General features: G+C 32.5%; 1 protein-coding gene across 10 annotated transcripts in view; it reads right to left on the reverse strand.

Annotated features, from left to right (window-relative positions):
• Window positions 1-18,194, reverse strand: part of LOC101888466 (collagen alpha chain CG42342) — a 516,353-nt gene that overhangs the window by 133,592 nt on the left and 364,567 nt on the right. For 7 of the 10 annotated variants that reach the window (XM_059120837.1, XM_059120843.1, XM_059120806.1 and 4 more), the window contains exons 4-8: window positions 7,781-7,860; window positions 7,328-7,435; window positions 7,121-7,189; window positions 1,391-1,444; window positions 458-637 (exon numbers count right to left, since the gene is read on the reverse strand). In XM_059120837.1, coding sequence (XP_058976820.1) covers window positions 458-637; window positions 1,391-1,444; window positions 7,121-7,189; window positions 7,328-7,435; window positions 7,781-7,860 — 491 coding nt within the window. The remainder of the gene's footprint in view (window positions 1-457; window positions 638-1,390; window positions 1,445-7,120; window positions 7,190-7,327; window positions 7,436-7,780; window positions 7,861-18,194) is intronic. The other 3 variants (XM_059120815.1, XM_059120811.1, XM_059120826.1) reach the window with 3 other exon arrangements.

The following is an 18,194-nucleotide window of genomic DNA, read 5'->3' on the forward strand; positions in this document are numbered from 1 at the left end:
TATATTTGTTCCCCACAGCCGTAATATGCACTCCGTAACAACGATATTCAGGGAAATATATCAAATACAGCTCAGAAATATATTTGTCAAATTTTATCGAGATCGATTCAGATTTGGATATGGCCCCCATATATATCTCTATCCGATTTCAAGTTAATTGTGCACCAAATGGGCAATAAAAGCCCCGATTGAAAAGTTGAAAATTCTTGGGCATATTTAGTCCTTTGAACTTTAAATTATAATTTTACTCATAGCTTGTATGATTTAATTATCCCATAAACAACTTTTAATTGTTATATGAAGCTCTACTAAATATGCAAAGTGGAGTAGGGTATTATAAAGTCCGCCCGCCCGACTTTAAGACTATCTTTACTGGTTTATTTCTGCCTGCGTATTGCCTTGCATAATTGCGTATTAATTTCCAACCAAAAATCATTTAATCAAGTTGATCACTTACCTTAAGTCCCGCAGGACCAGGTGGACCTGGAGGTCCCACTGGTCCGGGTTCTCCTTGTGGCCCGGCTGGACCAGCTGGCCCTGTTTCACCGGGTGGACCACGTTCACCATTAAGGCCGGGTGAGCCAATATCACCTGGGGGCCCTGGTGGGCCTGGAGGACCGGGTTCGCCAGGTTCACCCTAAAGAAATGAAATTATTTTTATTAAGTTCTTTAAATTTGTAAAATTTTTGAAATTACATATTTGTTTTATTTTCTACCAAATTTTGAAAAGAAATTTAATTAAAAAGCCAAAAATAATAAAAAATATTATAAAAATGTTATACCAGCATGCAGGAGAGATTCGACGCTAGAAAATGGTTATAACTTTTCATAAAGTTTTAGGAAATGAAAATAGCAAACAAAAATTATTTTTGAAAAATATTATTTTTATGGCAGTAACCTATAGAAACATATTCCATGCCGGTTCAAAATACATTTCTAAACAATTTAATAAAAAACTAAATTCAAAATCTGTCTGTTCCAGAACCTGCTGGTATTGCAATTTTTTGTATTCACTTATTTAATTTAAAATAGAATACACATTTCAATACCTTCTAAGTTTCGATATCATGAAGGAAAATTCGGTTGTCGTAGTATAAACTTTTACATTCTTGCAGTTCAGGAACAAACAATTAGTTTCAAAATAAATCTTCAAAGAATGGTATAAATGTCTAAATATTTTTAAAATAAATTTTAAAATTTTCCCCATATGCGAAAACTTGTTCCGAAGCTGGCTAAAAAGTAGCTCCTTCGCTAAGGGTAAGCCTTTCGGCAAAAAAATAAAAATAAATAAATGAACTCCATTCCATTATGCCATTTCGATTCTTCTTCTTTTTTATAACCATTTTCACCCGCTTCATATCTCTCTTGTTAATCTACAAAACCTACTTACCTTCAATTGTATTACAGTTGCCGTTGAAACATTAACACCGGCTTCTTGTAAACCCTTTTTTAAGTTGTTTTTTGTTTTTGTGAGTGTTAATTAAGTGTTGTGTTATTTATATGCCAATTTTAGCCCCAAAAATATAATACCACAACATAAAAAAACGGAAAAGAGAAAAACAAAAAATTCATAGCGATAAAATAAAATTATTTAAAATTAATAAGGAAAATGAAAACTTTGAAATTTGATAACAAAAAGGGTTTAAAGAATGCAAGGATAGAGCTGAAGGATTGTAGGAATAGGTATAGGTATAGGACTAGGTGAGGCAAGGTGTTCTAACTTCTGTAAGGAATATGATCGCAACAGATCACCAGACACGAAATTATAAAATAACTCATCGAAATATAAAATAATGATTTTTTACTGTTTTTCAATAGGCAGTAAAAATTGAACGATTAATGTTTTAAAATGTACTGACATTTTGTAATTTTCTTACCCTTGTCATGCGAATTTTTACCCAGAATTCAGAAATTCTTTTACATTTAGCAATTTACTGCAAAAATTCTAAATTCATATCCCTTGGTCTATGAACATTTATACAAGTATACACCCTAACAATATTCTTGATGTTATGATGTTCTGATGTTAAAAACTTCTAATCCATTAAAGTGACGGATTTTGATTAAAAATAATTCTTCTTGTAAAAAAATATTTTTTTTGAATATGTTTGGTATATATGCAAAAGTTGTGAGAAGTGTAATTTATTTTGTTTGCAGCTATGAGTTTAGAAACGACAAGTGATTACAAATACACCAGCAGTATGACAGAAACTAAAAGAGTACTCGTCAAGAGTAGAATCTGCTCAATTTCGATTGAATTTTCCCCGAATATATAATGAACAGATGATACTCGCTCTTATTCAAGCTAGCAAATAGAGTATGCTCTCTACTCTCAGGATTAAAGAGTAAAACTCATTCTGAGATTTGAATCAGTAAGGAAAGGTCAAAAGTCGGGCGGGGCCAACTATATGATACCCTACACCAATATGAGTATTTAGTAGAGCTCCCGTAACAACAAAGTTTATATTGGGAATTTATGTGAAGTAGATCATACCAACTATGAACCAAATAATATATTTAAAATATTTATTGCAGCAATATATGTGCCGGACCGAATTTCACCAAATGGTAAAATTCGGTTGAATATGAAAAGATCTATTTAAGTTCGGCTGATATTACATATATGGTGAGCGATATCCGTAAAATCAGATGAAGATCTTAAACGAAGCTATATAAAAATCTGAACCGATTTCGATAAAATTTGGCAGAGGTATTTTTAAGCAGTATCTGATGACGGCATCAAATATCATTGTGGTGGATCGCATATTACGCATTTGAAATCCGTCGGAAGGGTCATAATTCGGTTCATTTGGTCTATTATTAGCCATTTTGTGCACAATAAACCTGAAATCAGAATAATGATAATATATGGGAGCTATATTCAAATCTGAACCAATAAAATTTGGCAAAGGTACTTCCGAGCTCCATAAGATATCTGGTACCGAATATCATTGTTGTGGAATGCATATTACGAATGTGAGGGACTTAAACACCAAATCGGATGAAACATATATATGGGGGCTATATCTATATCCGTGCCGATTTTCAGCAAATGTGATGTATTTTCTTCTAGACTGAATTCGGTCAGATATGCCAAAAATTCAGGTAATTTAGACTGTTATTGGCCATTTGGTGCACAATTAATACGAAATCGGTTGGAGATATATATGGGAGCTATATCCAAATCTGAACCGATCTTGACAAAATTTGGCAGAGATAATTCAGCCCAACTATTACCAAATATCATTGTTATTGAATGCATATTACGAATGTGAGGGACTTAAACAACAAATCGGATGAAACATATATATGGGAGCTATAGCTATATCTGAACCGATTTTCTCTGAATTCAAATGTACTTGCTTCTATATTAAATTCGGTCAGATATGCCAAAAATTCAAGTAATTTGGACTGATATTGGTTATTTGGTGCACAATTAACCCGAAATCGGTTGAGGATATATATATGGGTGCTATATCTAAATCTAATCCGATTATCTCCAATTTCAATAGGATTCGTCCTTGGACCAAACAAATATTGCTTGCAAAATTTCATCTCAATTGGATAATAAATTCGACCTGCATTTTGTTTACAAGAATATACGGACGAACAGACGGATTGACATGCACAAGAAAGTGACTCAGAAAGTGACTCAAAAGTAACTATGGGTCTACCTCCCTTCCTTCTCCATGTTACAAATAATACCACTGTTGTGTAGGGTATACAAATATATTTAAGATATACTTAAAAATTCACGATTTTTGATTCGGAAAATACTCTCTAAAATATCTTAAAATCGTGTGCGCTAAAATTGAACGAAACTCGCGGACGGAATTCGTGATATTTCAACAAATTTACCTATATTGGGGAGTTAGCAAAAGAAATCGGACAATGTTTCCATTTTTTAAAAGTCTTAAGAAATAAATCAAATTTGAAGGTGGAATCCACACGAATAGTATATATTCCTTACTACAAGGGCATCAGGATCCTCCAATATTTTGACCAATATCAATCTACATATCCCATTTTCACATTTCATTTCAGTCATTTCAGTCATTTCACAGTCATTTGATCTCTCATTGGCAAAAATATTTTGAAGAGCATAGTTTGAAAAGAATTGACCATTTGTTTGTATCGATATTTTCAATTTTTGCACCTGATCAAAGTTTACAATATGCCAAGTTTGGTCTGGCTGCCCTTCGTCTTATATGTGATTTAATGTTTAACAATTTGGCTGTTTATGGGGGAAGGGTCACCAAATGGAGTTTTATATGGACCACGCATTGTTGTCGAAAATATTTCGATGTAAAAAGTTGCAAAACATTGGGAAACTGATTTTAGATTTTATGAGTGCTATTTATATTCAAAATTTTGTCGGTTGGGAGGGACGATAAGGAGCGGATCAATATTATCCACTTTGAACCTTTGCCTTAAATAAATATTTCCAAGTTAAAATTAAACTGAATACCCCCCAAGATTAATATGAGAATTATATTTTTTTAAAGTTTTGAAGTTTTGTGGAGAACGTGCCAAAAGCAGTGGTCCGATTTTCCATCAATGATTTGGTAAAAATATTATATGTGGCAAGTTTGAATTATTTCGGGTACTCCCTGCTTATTTGTGAGATTTTTAATTCTTCGCATTATTTTGAACTTTTGTTGAGGAAGTCCCAAAGGGAGTGGACCGATATTGCCCATTTTTGAACACAAACAAGATGAGGTGAAATATTAAGCTGCGCCAAATCGTTTAAGGGTTTTAGTGAGTACCAGCCACTATCACAGTGGGGCTAACAGTTTGACATGGCTAGATCGCCTTCAAAACGCCCTTAAAAAGGTTCCCTGATTGAGAATTTCGGTGTATTAAGTATAAGACCATAATACTGAAATAAAATTATACAGAAAACAGATCATCCCTCCCACAAAAAAAAAAAAAAAAAAAAAAAAATAAATTTGAAATTTTCTTTGACACTGTTCCAAAAGACAAAAATGTCTACTCAGCTCTTTAAAATTCCCAAAATTAATCTTTTTCAGAAAAATTTCACAAAAATTCGTGTATATGTTTTATACATTGAATATAAATATTTGAACTCCCCCGCCACAATTTCTCGCTCCCCTATCCCATCTTTTCCCATTTTCTTTTGCTAAATTAAATTCATTTTGGCACATCATTTTGTTTTCAATTTTATGCAATATAAATTTCATTATTTTCTCATTATGAACAATAAGACGAAGTCGAAGCCACAAGAACCCTTTACTCTCTTGTGCCCTCCGGCCTAATGTTGCTATAAATTTTGACCACAAAATTACTTGTTGTTGCAGCTATGGACTAATGCCTGGCTGGCTGGGTTTTTGTTTACACCACATTGTTGTGTCTAGTCAGGCTACTGTTTTTGGGGGGAAAAGTTAATGTTTCTTTAACACGTTGTTGGTTTTCTTTTGTTTTCTTATTCCCATTTTTTCTTTAAGTAATAATAAAAAAATTATTATAAACTTTTGTGTGTATATTTAAGGGGAAAAAAGTATATCAAACACAAAACCCCAAAATAGAAAATAATAAAATTACAAAAGTTATTTTTTTTTTGCTTGGTTATTTCTTATGGCTTTCCTTTGAGCCTGAAATGAATGAAAACACCCACTTGGCCATAAAGCCGGGTGTTTATTTTTTGCAACCAAAATGTTTTGTTTTTTTCCAAGTTTAATAATTTTCATATTTCTTGAGGAAAAGTTTATGTTATTCTCTGCTAGCCATGAATCGTTTCTTTTTTTTTTTTCTTTTACTCCCTAGCCATAATTTAATGACCAGAACTTGGCATTTTCATCCTCCTGTGGGAGATATTAGTCTTGAATTACTCAGGAATTTTGTTTAACTGTAAGTGTAAACTCATCAGGTTTCAAAAACAAAAGTTTTTCAATTGTGTTGGGAGTTTTTGTTTTTGGGCTCTTTTTTTGTGAAAACGATTTGAGTAGACATTTCGAGTAAATACGATTTAGGTAATTATTTTGTAATTTCAGTTTATTTAATTTACTTCGAAATGAGAAAATGTTATTTAGATGTAATTTTCCAGAAGAAAATTACAAAAGTTTTTTTTTGCAGACTTCAGTTTGAAATGCATGACGAGGATTATGAAGTGGGTAAACAGAAATTGAGATTTTAAAGAAAAAATTGGGATTTTCTTGGAATATTATTCTTTAGAGGAGAGTACGGAGGTATCAACAAGTTGTAAAAACAAGTAAAAAAGTTGGTTGGTTTTGCGACAGATGTATACCCTCTGCCAATGTTCAATTATTTGAAAAATTTTGACTTCTGTTATGATTATTCAAATGTTTAACCCCTTATGCAGTAGGTTCCGAAGGAATGGACCAATATTGGCCATTTTGTGTCGGACCTAAATAAATATCAATATCGGATTACCCCTCTATCTTTGTGCAAAAAATATCTTTTTTGAAATTTTCGAAATTTTGTGGGGGAGGTACCAAAAGGAGTGGGCCGATATTGTCCGTCTTAACACCAGATCTTGGGTTTATAAAAATATTGGGATGTGAGAAATTTTAAGACAATCGGATTCTTACATCACATTTTATAAGAGTTATATTTATTCAAAATTTTTACCCTTTGTGGGGGAGGCACTTGATGAAGTGGACCGATATTATCCATTTTTGCACCTGACCTAGAACTGATGCAAATATTGGGATTTGCTAAGGTAAAGAAAAATCGGATTATCGTTTCTCTTTCTGTGCACCAAATATATTTTTTGAATTAATTTTATTTTTTAAATACTTTTTTTGTAATTTTTGTAATCCAGAAATTGAATCTGTGGAGTTAGGAGGAACAACACAATATGGAGTTGAATTAAAAAAGAAATCACGAAAAAATATAAATTAAAGCGAGAAAAAATTAGAGAACCCATATTTGATTTCGTCCTATATTCATTTTATCTTACCTCAAATATAGACCTTAAATGGAAATTTTCAAAAAGAAGCTACTTAAAAAATATATTAAAAAAACTTAAGCCAAATAAAAACCAAAATATCTACTTTAAAATCGAAAATGCAACTACAGACACCAAAAATAACACCTTTGAGAATAAGTGATTTGAAAGAAAATTTCTTCATAAAAATACCTTGACTGCTACAATTTCCGCATAGCCTAAGGTACCGCCATGTAACGTTGTTACAGATCGCTTAAGGCCCTGGAATATTCGTTGTTTTGTAATTTTGTTGGAGATGAGAAGAGGATTTGTGGGGAAAACATTTATGGTTAGAATGACACACATAATAATATTTTTTCGTTTTTTAATAGTTTCCATTATGGAATTGAGTAAACTTACCTTAACTGTTTGGAAAACATCAATGCCCGGATGGCCAACATCTCCTTTGGAGCCTTTGTCACCCGGTCTGCCAGGGGCACCTTTTTCGCCATTAATGCCATTCATGCCCTTAAAGTAAAAAATTAAAAAAGTTAGTATTTTTATTATTATTATTAATATTATTATTGTTATTTTTATGATTATTATTCTTCTTCTTCTTCTTATTATTATTATTATTATTATTATTATTATTATTATTATAATTATTATTATTATTATAATTATTATTATTATTATTATTATTATTATTATTATTATTATTATTATTATTATTATTATTATTATTATTATTATAATTATAATTATTATTATTATTATTATTATTATTATTATTATTATTATTATTATTATTATTATTATTATTATTATTATTATTGTCATTTTTATAAATTTAATTATTATTGCAATGCTTACCGGATCTCCTTTCTCGCCAGGATCACCTTTCTTGCCACGTTTCCCCCGTTTGCCGGGTGGACCTGGTGGGCCGGGAGGACCTGCAACAAAATGAAAAATAAAGAACTATTTATTTTAATATTCCATCAAATGAAATGAACTTAAAAATATTTTATAAATATTATATTCTAACATACTCTCTGTCTAGGCATAACTTCCGTTTAAAAATTGCAAAAATTTGCATTCCCAACGGGGGGTTGCTTGAATTTGGCTGCCGCTGCCAGAGGCTCCTAGTTTTTATTTTATTTATTCATACATTATGCCGCAAAAATGGCGGGAAAGTTTTGCTGTCTGTCTGGTGTTGAAGTGCAATGACATTACAAGTGCAGACAACAGCAATACAATGTATCTGTGCCACATACACATAGGTTTTTGGGGGTTTCAGATATTCAGTGCAGTGGGGAAATTTAGACATTTAAATTTAAAATATGGAAAATAAAGTTTTATAATAAAAATAAACGCATACAATGACACAAAAAATTAAATAACAATATAAAATAAAAAATGTATTAAATAAGTAATATTAATAATAGTAATAATAATATTAATAAAATAATAAATTGATTAATGAAACAATTGTTACAAATTCAAATATAATTTGAAATTTCAATTTAGAATGTGGAATATGATTTCTTATAAATAAAAATAATAATATTATTAATACTAATAATCATAATAATAATAATAATAATAATAATAATAATAATAATAATAATAATAATAATAATAATAATAATAATAATAATAATAATAATAATAATAATAATAATAATAATAATAATAATAATAATAATAATAATAATAATAATAATAATAATAATAATAATAATAATAATAATAATAACATTAATAATAATAATAATAATAATAATAATAATAATAATAATAATAATAATAATAATAATAATAATAATAATAATAATAATAACAATAATAATAATAATAATAATAATAATAATAAGAATAATAATAATAATAATAATAATAATAATAATAATAATAATAATAATAATAATAATAATAATAATAATAATAATAACAATAATAACAATAATAATGCACCAGATATGAACTATATTGGTTACTATATATATGTCATATTGTTTAGAAAAAATTACCATTACCAGATATTGCCGACGAAAGTTTCCCGTTTTCATACCTCAGATTGGTAGGGGCAAAATTACAAGTTACAAGTTTCTAGTTGAGAGAAATATTTAGATATAGCAAATTGTAAAGAATCGCTGATTTGTTTCGCAATTTATGACAGATAAGTATTGAAAACTATGACCCTATGTGGGTGAGGTACCAGAAGGGATTCGCAGATATATAGCATCCTCACAACAGATCTTGTGTTAGAAAAAATGCTGGGATGTGCGAAATTTGAAGACAGTTGGATACTTATTTCGCTTTCTTAGAGCGTTTTACTTTTCTTGAAACCTTTGTGCGGAGATAATAGAAGGAATAGTCCGATCTCTACCACCTTTATCATAGACCTTGTATTGATGGAAATATTGAGATGTGCCAAGTCTGAATGGTTAATTTTCGCTTCATGAGCTTCAAAGATATTCAAAATTGACCCTCTATGGGGGAGGTACCAGAAGGAGTGAACCGATATATTCCATCCCCGCACCAGACCTTGGGTTAATAAAAATATTGTGATGTGTGTAATTTGAAGACAATCTGACTCTTACATCACATTTTATAAGAGTTATAATTATTCAAAATTTTGACCCTTTGTGGGGGAGGTACTTGAATAAGTGGGTCGATATTGTCCATTTTGGCACCTACACTAGAAGTGATGCAAATATTACGATTTGCAAAGTTGAAGCAATATTCGGAATATCCTTCCTCATTGTGTGCAGATAAATATTTCCTTTGAAAATTCGACCTTTTGTGGGGGGAGGTACCAGAAGGTGTGGATCGATATTGTCCATCTAAAACTCGATCTAAGTTTGATATTTATCAAATTATATCTGAAATGTCCATATGACTGAGGGTATAAAAATCAAATAAAATATATGGCGGATTTTCTTTTTTATTCTGTTAACGTTACCTGTCGTAATTTCGGGCACTGGTAATATATAAATAAATATAAATTTACCAAAAAAAAGGCTGTATGCTCGTCCGGGCCGAAATTTGAATTCCCTTCACCATTTGGAACGAATTTAGCAATTTCCAAAAAATAAAATACTTTAAAAATTCTCTTAAAATCTCAAAAATACCGAATGTGGCCGTAATTTAGGATCTATACGACGACGTGGAACTGCATAGGCAACTTTGGTCATAAGCCATTACAATATTCAAATGCTAAACTTGAAAAAAAAAAAGATTCAATGACAATATTAATATACCTTCCATAATATGGTGAAGGGTATAAAAATATACAAATAAAAAATTTTAAAACGTATGAAAATTAAACAAAAAATATGTATTTAAATGTATATTCCATAAAAAATCTTTAATCCCGCATGCTCCACTTGCTACTACCATGACGAAACCATTAAATCAAATATTGAACGATATTTGCTTCTGTTGATAGAACCAGTGTTTTTTTTCTCCTCTCTTTTCCTAGTAGGCGTCATTGTTTTGTTGTTGTTGCTGCTGTTATTTTCTCATCGATATTGTCTATTAGTGGGATAATGTGACAACATAATGATGGTAATTGAACATTGTCGTTGCTAATGCCATTATCTTCCTTCCAAGCTATATATTTATTGCCAACACAAAACACCAGACACAGAAAACTTCTTATCCCTGGATAGACATACCAACAGACGGTTGGACAGACAGAGAGCCAAGCAGTCAGCCATAGACCAGTCATCATATTAAACTTAAATGAAAAGTTCTTAAATCTCACTTTTGTTCTTCTTATATAACACTACTAGATTTCCAAGGGAACCCACGTCATACAAAAGGAGCAGTCTGCCGAAGAATGTATGTGTGTGTGTGTGTGTGATTGACATCCAAGTGTGGGGGCCAGACACACACACACACTGAAGACACATTCAGAAAGATTTAGATGCGTGTATTCATAATAAATATGACAGCATATAATCTCTTCATGTTCTTTTTCTTGTGGCAGGGAGAGAGAGATAGAGAGAGAAGACAGGACAGACACCCAAACAAATACATATTTAGATGGCACGCACATGAAAAACGCTCAAGTAGTAGACATTAAGAGTGAATTATGCGATGTTATGACAACGTCTATGGGTACTTGGAATGAAGATAGTAATCGTGGGATGGATTGACTTGAAATGATTTCGACTCTCGAGGGAGCGGAGAAGGAGGAGTAGATTATTCTTACTGTTTGTACAGTAACTACGTTTAATTCCCAGAAATGAATTAGGTCTGCGAGAAGAATTTCGCCAGACTTAAGGAAATGTGATAATGAGTGTTTGTGAATTTGATATATGTGCGTACTCCAGGAGTGAATCTGTAGTTTATGTTATAATTGGCAATTCAGTTGAATATTGAGATATGGTGTCGATTTGAAAGGCTTTTCATATGAATTATTTATAGAAATTGTCTCTCCTACAAACAGTGTCTCGAAGATTTTCATGATTTTTGATGATTTCCCAAAATTCAGTCTTTAATGCTCCCTTCTACTCTTTTAAATATTTCCATTTCTATGACTTCTTAAGAAAACTGTCCACCGCTCTTCAATAGCAGCAACTTGTCGTAAACTGCTTCTTTTTTTTTTGCGAATATTCCACTTATTTATTTTTCAATTCCGTGCCGAATCCCTAGGTTAACATTTAGTTAAAGTTTGAAATGTCAACTCTTATTTCTTCCGCGCCGTGACACATTGCGAAGCAAAACTTATTTTTCTGTCAAACACACAGCTAAAACCTAAAATAAACCTCGATGTAGAAAGAAAGAAAAAAAAAAAAAAAAAACACACACACACACATACAAACAAAAAATGCAAGAAGAAAAAGAGGAAACACCAAACAAGGTTCAATTGGTTTAGTGGCACGTCCGCAAAACGTGTTGATGCGTAACCGTTGAGGACGAAACTTGAATTGTATAAAGAAGGATAAGGAATGCAGTAGCAAGAATAACAGCAACAACAACAACCAGAAGAATATCAACCAGCTATTTATAGCTGTCAATAGTGAGCATCAAATGGGGTCACGGATGCATAACTATTTACCCACATACACCTAATGGTTAAAATCAATAGATATTGGGGTGTATTGAAAATCGATAATATAGAAAAAAATCTTTCGTTTTGCCCCTCAAAATTTAAAAAAATTGGTTGAAGTGTATATTTATTAAAAAAGCGGATCAGACTGAATTTTTTTAAGTTGCTCGAAAATCCCTAAATCGGATGAAATTTTTTAGAAGAGAGTTGAGTGATCTATTTAATTTAATTATATTATAAAATTTAATTGTAGGGAGATCTAAAAAAATTGAAAACTCTAAAGAGCATTTTTAAAGAAATTTATTTTAAACAAGTTAAAAAGGAGTAAGTTCAGCAGGGCCCAACTTTGAATACCCTCCACCATTTGAAACGAATTTGAAAATAAAATCCTTAAAAAATTCTGTTATAATTTTTAAAATACCGAATATAGCCGTTATATTGGTGTCAGGCATTGTTTGTCATAAGTCATTACCAAATTTAAATACGGAACTTGAAATAAACGGTGAGTAAGGTAGCTAAAATCATCAATTACGAACTTCAAATACGACATTTCAAACAATTTTGGTGAGTATTGTACATAAACTCGTCAAAATACCGAATATAGGGCGGTACTGGTATAAGGGGGATATACGAAGACCTGGAGCTGCATAGACAATTTTCTGTCACAAACTGAACTCTAAATGCGTAATTAGTGAATAATGACGCTAAAATCACCAAAATACCGAATATAGGGAGATACCGTTATATGGGGGCTATACGAAGACAATTTTCTTTCTTAGGCTGTAGTATCCATTGCGAACTTCAAATACCAAACTTTAAACAATTCCTCTTAATAATGACGCTAAAATCACCAAAATACCGAATATTGGGAGGTACCGTTATATGGGTGCTATATGAAGGTGTGGACCCGCACAGACAATTTTCTGTCATAGGCTGTACTATCCTTTACGAACGCCAAATACCAAATTTGATACAATTCCGGTGAATAATGAGCTAAAATCATCAAAGTATCGAATATCGGGAGGTACCGTAATATGAGGGCTATACCAAAACGTGGACCTACACGTCCCATTTTAAATACTCATAAGTCCTGCAGAAATACTACACAGTTGAGTAATATTTTATAAACCTACATCATTTCGTTCGGAAGCTAGAGTGATTTCCACATACGGATAGACGGACGGATTAATTGTGCACCAAATGGCCAATATCAGTCAAAATGACCTGAATTTCGGCACTTCCGACTGAATTCAGTCCAGAAGCAAGCACTTCAAATTTTGGTGAAAATCGGTTCAGATATAGCTTTAGCTCCCATATATTTGTTTTATCCGATTTGGGATTTTTAGACCCTCACATGCACTCCACAACAATAAACTTTGGTGCCATATATCAGATATAGCTCAGAAATAAGTGCCTAAATTTTTTGTCAAGATCGGTTCAGTTTTGGATATAGCTCCCATATATAGCATTATCCGATTTCAGTATTTTGTGTGCACTAAATGCCCAATATCAGTCCAAATATACTGAATTTTAACGCTGGCGACGGGCTTCAAATTTTTCTGAAAATCTGAAATAGCTCCCATACATATATTTCATCCGATTTGGGATTTTAGGACTCTCACATGCGTAATATGCATTCCACAACAATAATCTTTGGTACAAGATATCAGATATAGCTCAGAAATAAGTGCTAAAATTTTGTGAAGATCGGTTCAGTTTTGGGTATAGCTCCCATATATAGCTTTATCTGACTTCAGTTTCATTTTGTGCACCAAATGCCCAATATCAGCCCAAACGGACTGAATTTTGGCACTTCCGACGGAATTCAGCCTTAAAGAACGAGCTTCAAATTTTTCTGAAAATAGGTTCAGATATAGCTATAGCTCCCATACACATATTTCATCCGATTTTTGTGTTAAAGTCCCTCACATGCCCGATGCACTCCACAACAATGATATTTGATACCGGGTATCTGATCTGTTCGAAAATACCTCTGCCAAATTTTATCGGATTTTTATGTAGCTTCAATATACATCTTCATCCGACTTTAACGGTTATTATTGTTATATATAATATAAGCCAAAATTGAATAGCTTTTTTAATATTCCACCGAATTTTACCATTTGATGGTCCGGTATATCTATTCTATATATTCCGGTATATCTTTTTTGGTACGCATAGTGGTGTAGGATAACATATAGTCGACCACGCCCGACTTTTGGCCTTTCCTTACTGGTTAAAATTATATTTAATTTTAAAATTTTTCTCAAAATTGTTCCCCACCCCATTACACCTGCCATCAACACTTCTAAAAAGTTCTGCGAAAAAAACAACACCTTAACGTAACTAACGACATAACATTTATTTAAGTAGAGTTAGTTACACAACCACAAGTCTGAACACGAAAAATTCCCAGTTTCTATGTCAACCAATCATTCAATGTTTGTGTCGTTTCCTAATGTGGGCGAACAGAAAGCGTTCTTCTTTCCATGGTCTGTCGGTTGCTTTCAATATCCTAGATTCCCCAAAATGTATTTATTACCAAGTAAATAAACAATCAACTCAAATCAACTTGACATAATTTCAATGCAGTGAGACAGACGGGCAGACAGTTAGTTGCTTTGGCTGACATCCGACCGACAGACAGACACATCACATAAACATGTCCCAGTAAATGGGAATACGGTTATGGTGCTTTTGTGACTGTTGTTGTTTTTGCTTAGGTAAACACGCACCCATGTCAAGTACGTATATGGAACATGGATGTGTGTTAGCTGCATTTTATGTGACACATATACCTGACATCTGTTTGATTGAAGCTAATTCTGTTTTTTTTTTTTTTTTTTGTGAAACATGGAGAACATTTTTGACAAGCACGTACTGGAGAGATGTTTAAAATTTAAATTTCTAATAAAGTTTGACTTGGGTTCAAAATAATTTGGTGGACGTTCATACTTACTGCTGTAAAATATCTAGAATTTAATTGGAAAATTGAAAATTGTTGTTAAAAGTCGAGTGGGGACCAACTATATTATACCTGCCATTCAAGGCTACACCAAAAAGTGGCCCTACATTGTATTTTTATTTTTTTTTGCAAGGAGTTCCACTACCTTCGCTATACCCACAATACATTTAACATATCGAAAATCAAGAGGAATCGTTATATGGTTGCTATATCAAAAAGTAGACCTACATGGAATATTTGTGACTGGAAGAAAATCTACCTGTAGGGAATATGAAATATCTAATTGCATCCGATTTATCTGGAAGTTTATCCAAAACTCTCCAAACCAGAGACAAAATGGTATCGTAAATATGGGCTATAGCTAAGGGTGGACCATTATGTTCCCATTTTGTATATATCCCATTCTAGGAGCATTATCGCTGCAAGTGATAAAATATAAAGCTCTGAAGCTCTATGGTGATTTTTGCAGAAGGACATGAGTAAACCCCCATCGCTGATTAAGAATGATGTCCCCGACAAATACTTTAAGGCGTTGTGGAATAACAATGGAATATTACAACATTTAAATTGAAATACATTTTGTACTTTCATATACAAACCATGCCATACAATGTCGTTCATACCATGTGATGCAACACTATGTCATGCCATGTGATGCAAAACTATGTCTACATATTCTATACCAGTTTTTTCTTGATTTATATTATAATAAGCACTGTCAGAAATTGATGTATTGTAAACGGAATATAAACGTTTATATGGTCCCTATTTTAGGATGCATGACAAGCAAATATACATAGGTTGGGGCAGGTAGTTACTAATAGTTATTACATATTTGACATATAATACAAAAAATATTGAAGATGATTTACGGAGGAAATCGAAATATTGGAAATATTGGCCGGGCCAAATTTTTAATATCCTCCACCATTTGGAAAGAACTTGAAAAATTCAAAAAAAAAAAAATAATAATAAATAAATAATCCGAAAACTACCACTTAAATGAAACCCGTTTTATGGGGGATATACGAAGAGGTGGACCTGCATGCAAAAATGTTTGTCAAAGGCTGTAGTACCCATTACGAACTTCAAACACGAAATTTGAAATAATTCCGGTAAATAATGTCGCTAAAGTCATGAAAATACCGAATACTGAGAGATACCGTCATATGGGGGCTATCCGAAGACGTGAACCCGCATACGAAATTTTTTACCATAGATTGTAGTACCCATTAGGATATTTCAAAACGAAATTTGAAACAATTCCGGTGAATAATGTTGCTGACATCATCAAAATACTGAATATCGGGAGGTATAGTTATATGAGGGCTAAAGGAAAACCTGAACCTGCACAGACAATTTTCTGTCATAGGCTGTAATATCTATTACGGACTTCAAATACCAAATTTGTAACAATTCCGGTGATGTCGCTTAAGTCATCAAAATACCGAATATAGGGAGGTGCCGTTATATGAGGGCTATACGAAGACGTGGACCTGCATAGACAATTTTCTGTCACAGGCTGAAGCATCCATTTCGAACATCAAATAGGAGTGGCTACTTTATGGAATTGCAATTAACACGTCTTTAGACTGGGACAGTCAAGGGCAGTTATTTTAGTTTTTTTTCACAAAACTTCGAGGATCCAATTGAGAACTTTTCTTGCCAGACAATTTCATGTGAAGATATTTGATTTTAAAGCCAGCAGCCATCTGTCTTCGGAAATTTTTCTGAATTATGATGGTAAAGATTATTCTGAAAAAATACAAAGGATGTTTCAGGAAAACGTGACATTGTCCTTGAGCACCCACGTCAATCTTCCTCCGACAAAAACCAATTAATTTGTTCTCACATTAATTTTTCCATGGATGCTTCTTGAAGTTCTCAATAGCAATTAACGATTAATTTAAATGAAGAAATCTCCATTTCTCGCTTTCCCAAACGAAAACTTCTCGACCACTTGGAACATAATTTGTTAACACATTTTCTAATGCATTGCGATTAATCAAAATTCGGCGGTCGTTCATTCAATACTTTCGTTATTTTCTTTCTTTTCGGTAAAGTTTACTAATAAATTATCTTTAAATGTTTAGTCATTTATAACAGTTTCCATAGAGGGTTGGTTCGAATTTTTCCTTAATTTCACACACAAACACCCATTCAAAATAAGGAAAAGCAAAAAAAGTAACACCAAACGAAGGAGCTGGCGAGCCAGAAAAAAGAACCCGAAAATTATTTTTAATCTAAATGTTAATGAGTGGGTGTTAAAAAGGCATTTAATTAAATTACATCGAAAATGCAAACAAAACGGCGGCTATGAATGCCGCCAATCGCAGGCGCTATGGCCCCAAAGAATTCGGAGGCAAAACAGAATTTGGCGCCATAAACACACAGTCACACACACACCACGCTAAGCAAAATTGGCAAGTAAACAAGGCCTAAAGTACTAACATTGCAGACCAGCATTACTGGCAGGGGAAGAAGGAAGATTGAGGTTGAGAGGAGAAGCGTGGGAGCACTATTGGGAAAATATAGAGACAACATTTGCAGATAATCAAGAGCAACACACAGCAATGGTAGTAGCTGGAACTGCACGATATAGAATTATCCGATATGAGGATAAGGATAATAGCAAAATGTGAAGAAAAAATAATTGGATAGCTTACTATTAAGTTTGCGGAAAATATAATGAAATTGGGATATTTTAAAAAATTCTCTTGGGAGAGCCTGAAGAAAGAAATCAGATATTGGGTTTGATCTTTGGTTATTTGGTTAGTATGAGGAATGTCTATAGACCCACATAAAGTCGCAAATAAATTGGAAAAAATAAAAAAAAAAAACACCACTCCTGTAATGCCTTTCAGTTGCTGCAATAAAGTCTTGAAACCCATATTGAAAAGCAGGCGAAGTTGTGAAGGTGCTTTCTAGCCTCCTTTGAGGATGCAAAGGACATAAACGTAAAGAATTCAATATTCTATTTTTTTCAAATAGGCAAAGTAGGATAGCCAGCCATACCTTGCCATGTCATGCCATATAACAATTTTGTTGTATTTGAAATATTTTATAACTTCTACAAGTCATACCTTGCCATGTCATACCATGCGATGTCATATCAATATTTTGCTTTATTTCAAACATTTTATATCTTCTACAAGCCATATCTGGCCATTTCATACCATGCCAAATAATGTTAAAATTTTGTTCTGTTTCAAATATTTTTTTACTTTCTACAAGTCATACCTTGCCAAGTCATGTCATGCCAT

The sequence above is a fragment of the Musca domestica genome, unplaced genomic scaffold (assembly GCF_030504385.1).
Source record: "Musca domestica strain aabys unplaced genomic scaffold, Musca_domestica.polishedcontigs.V.1.1 1, whole genome shotgun sequence".
Taxonomy (NCBI): domain Eukaryota; kingdom Metazoa; phylum Arthropoda; class Insecta; order Diptera; family Muscidae; genus Musca; species Musca domestica.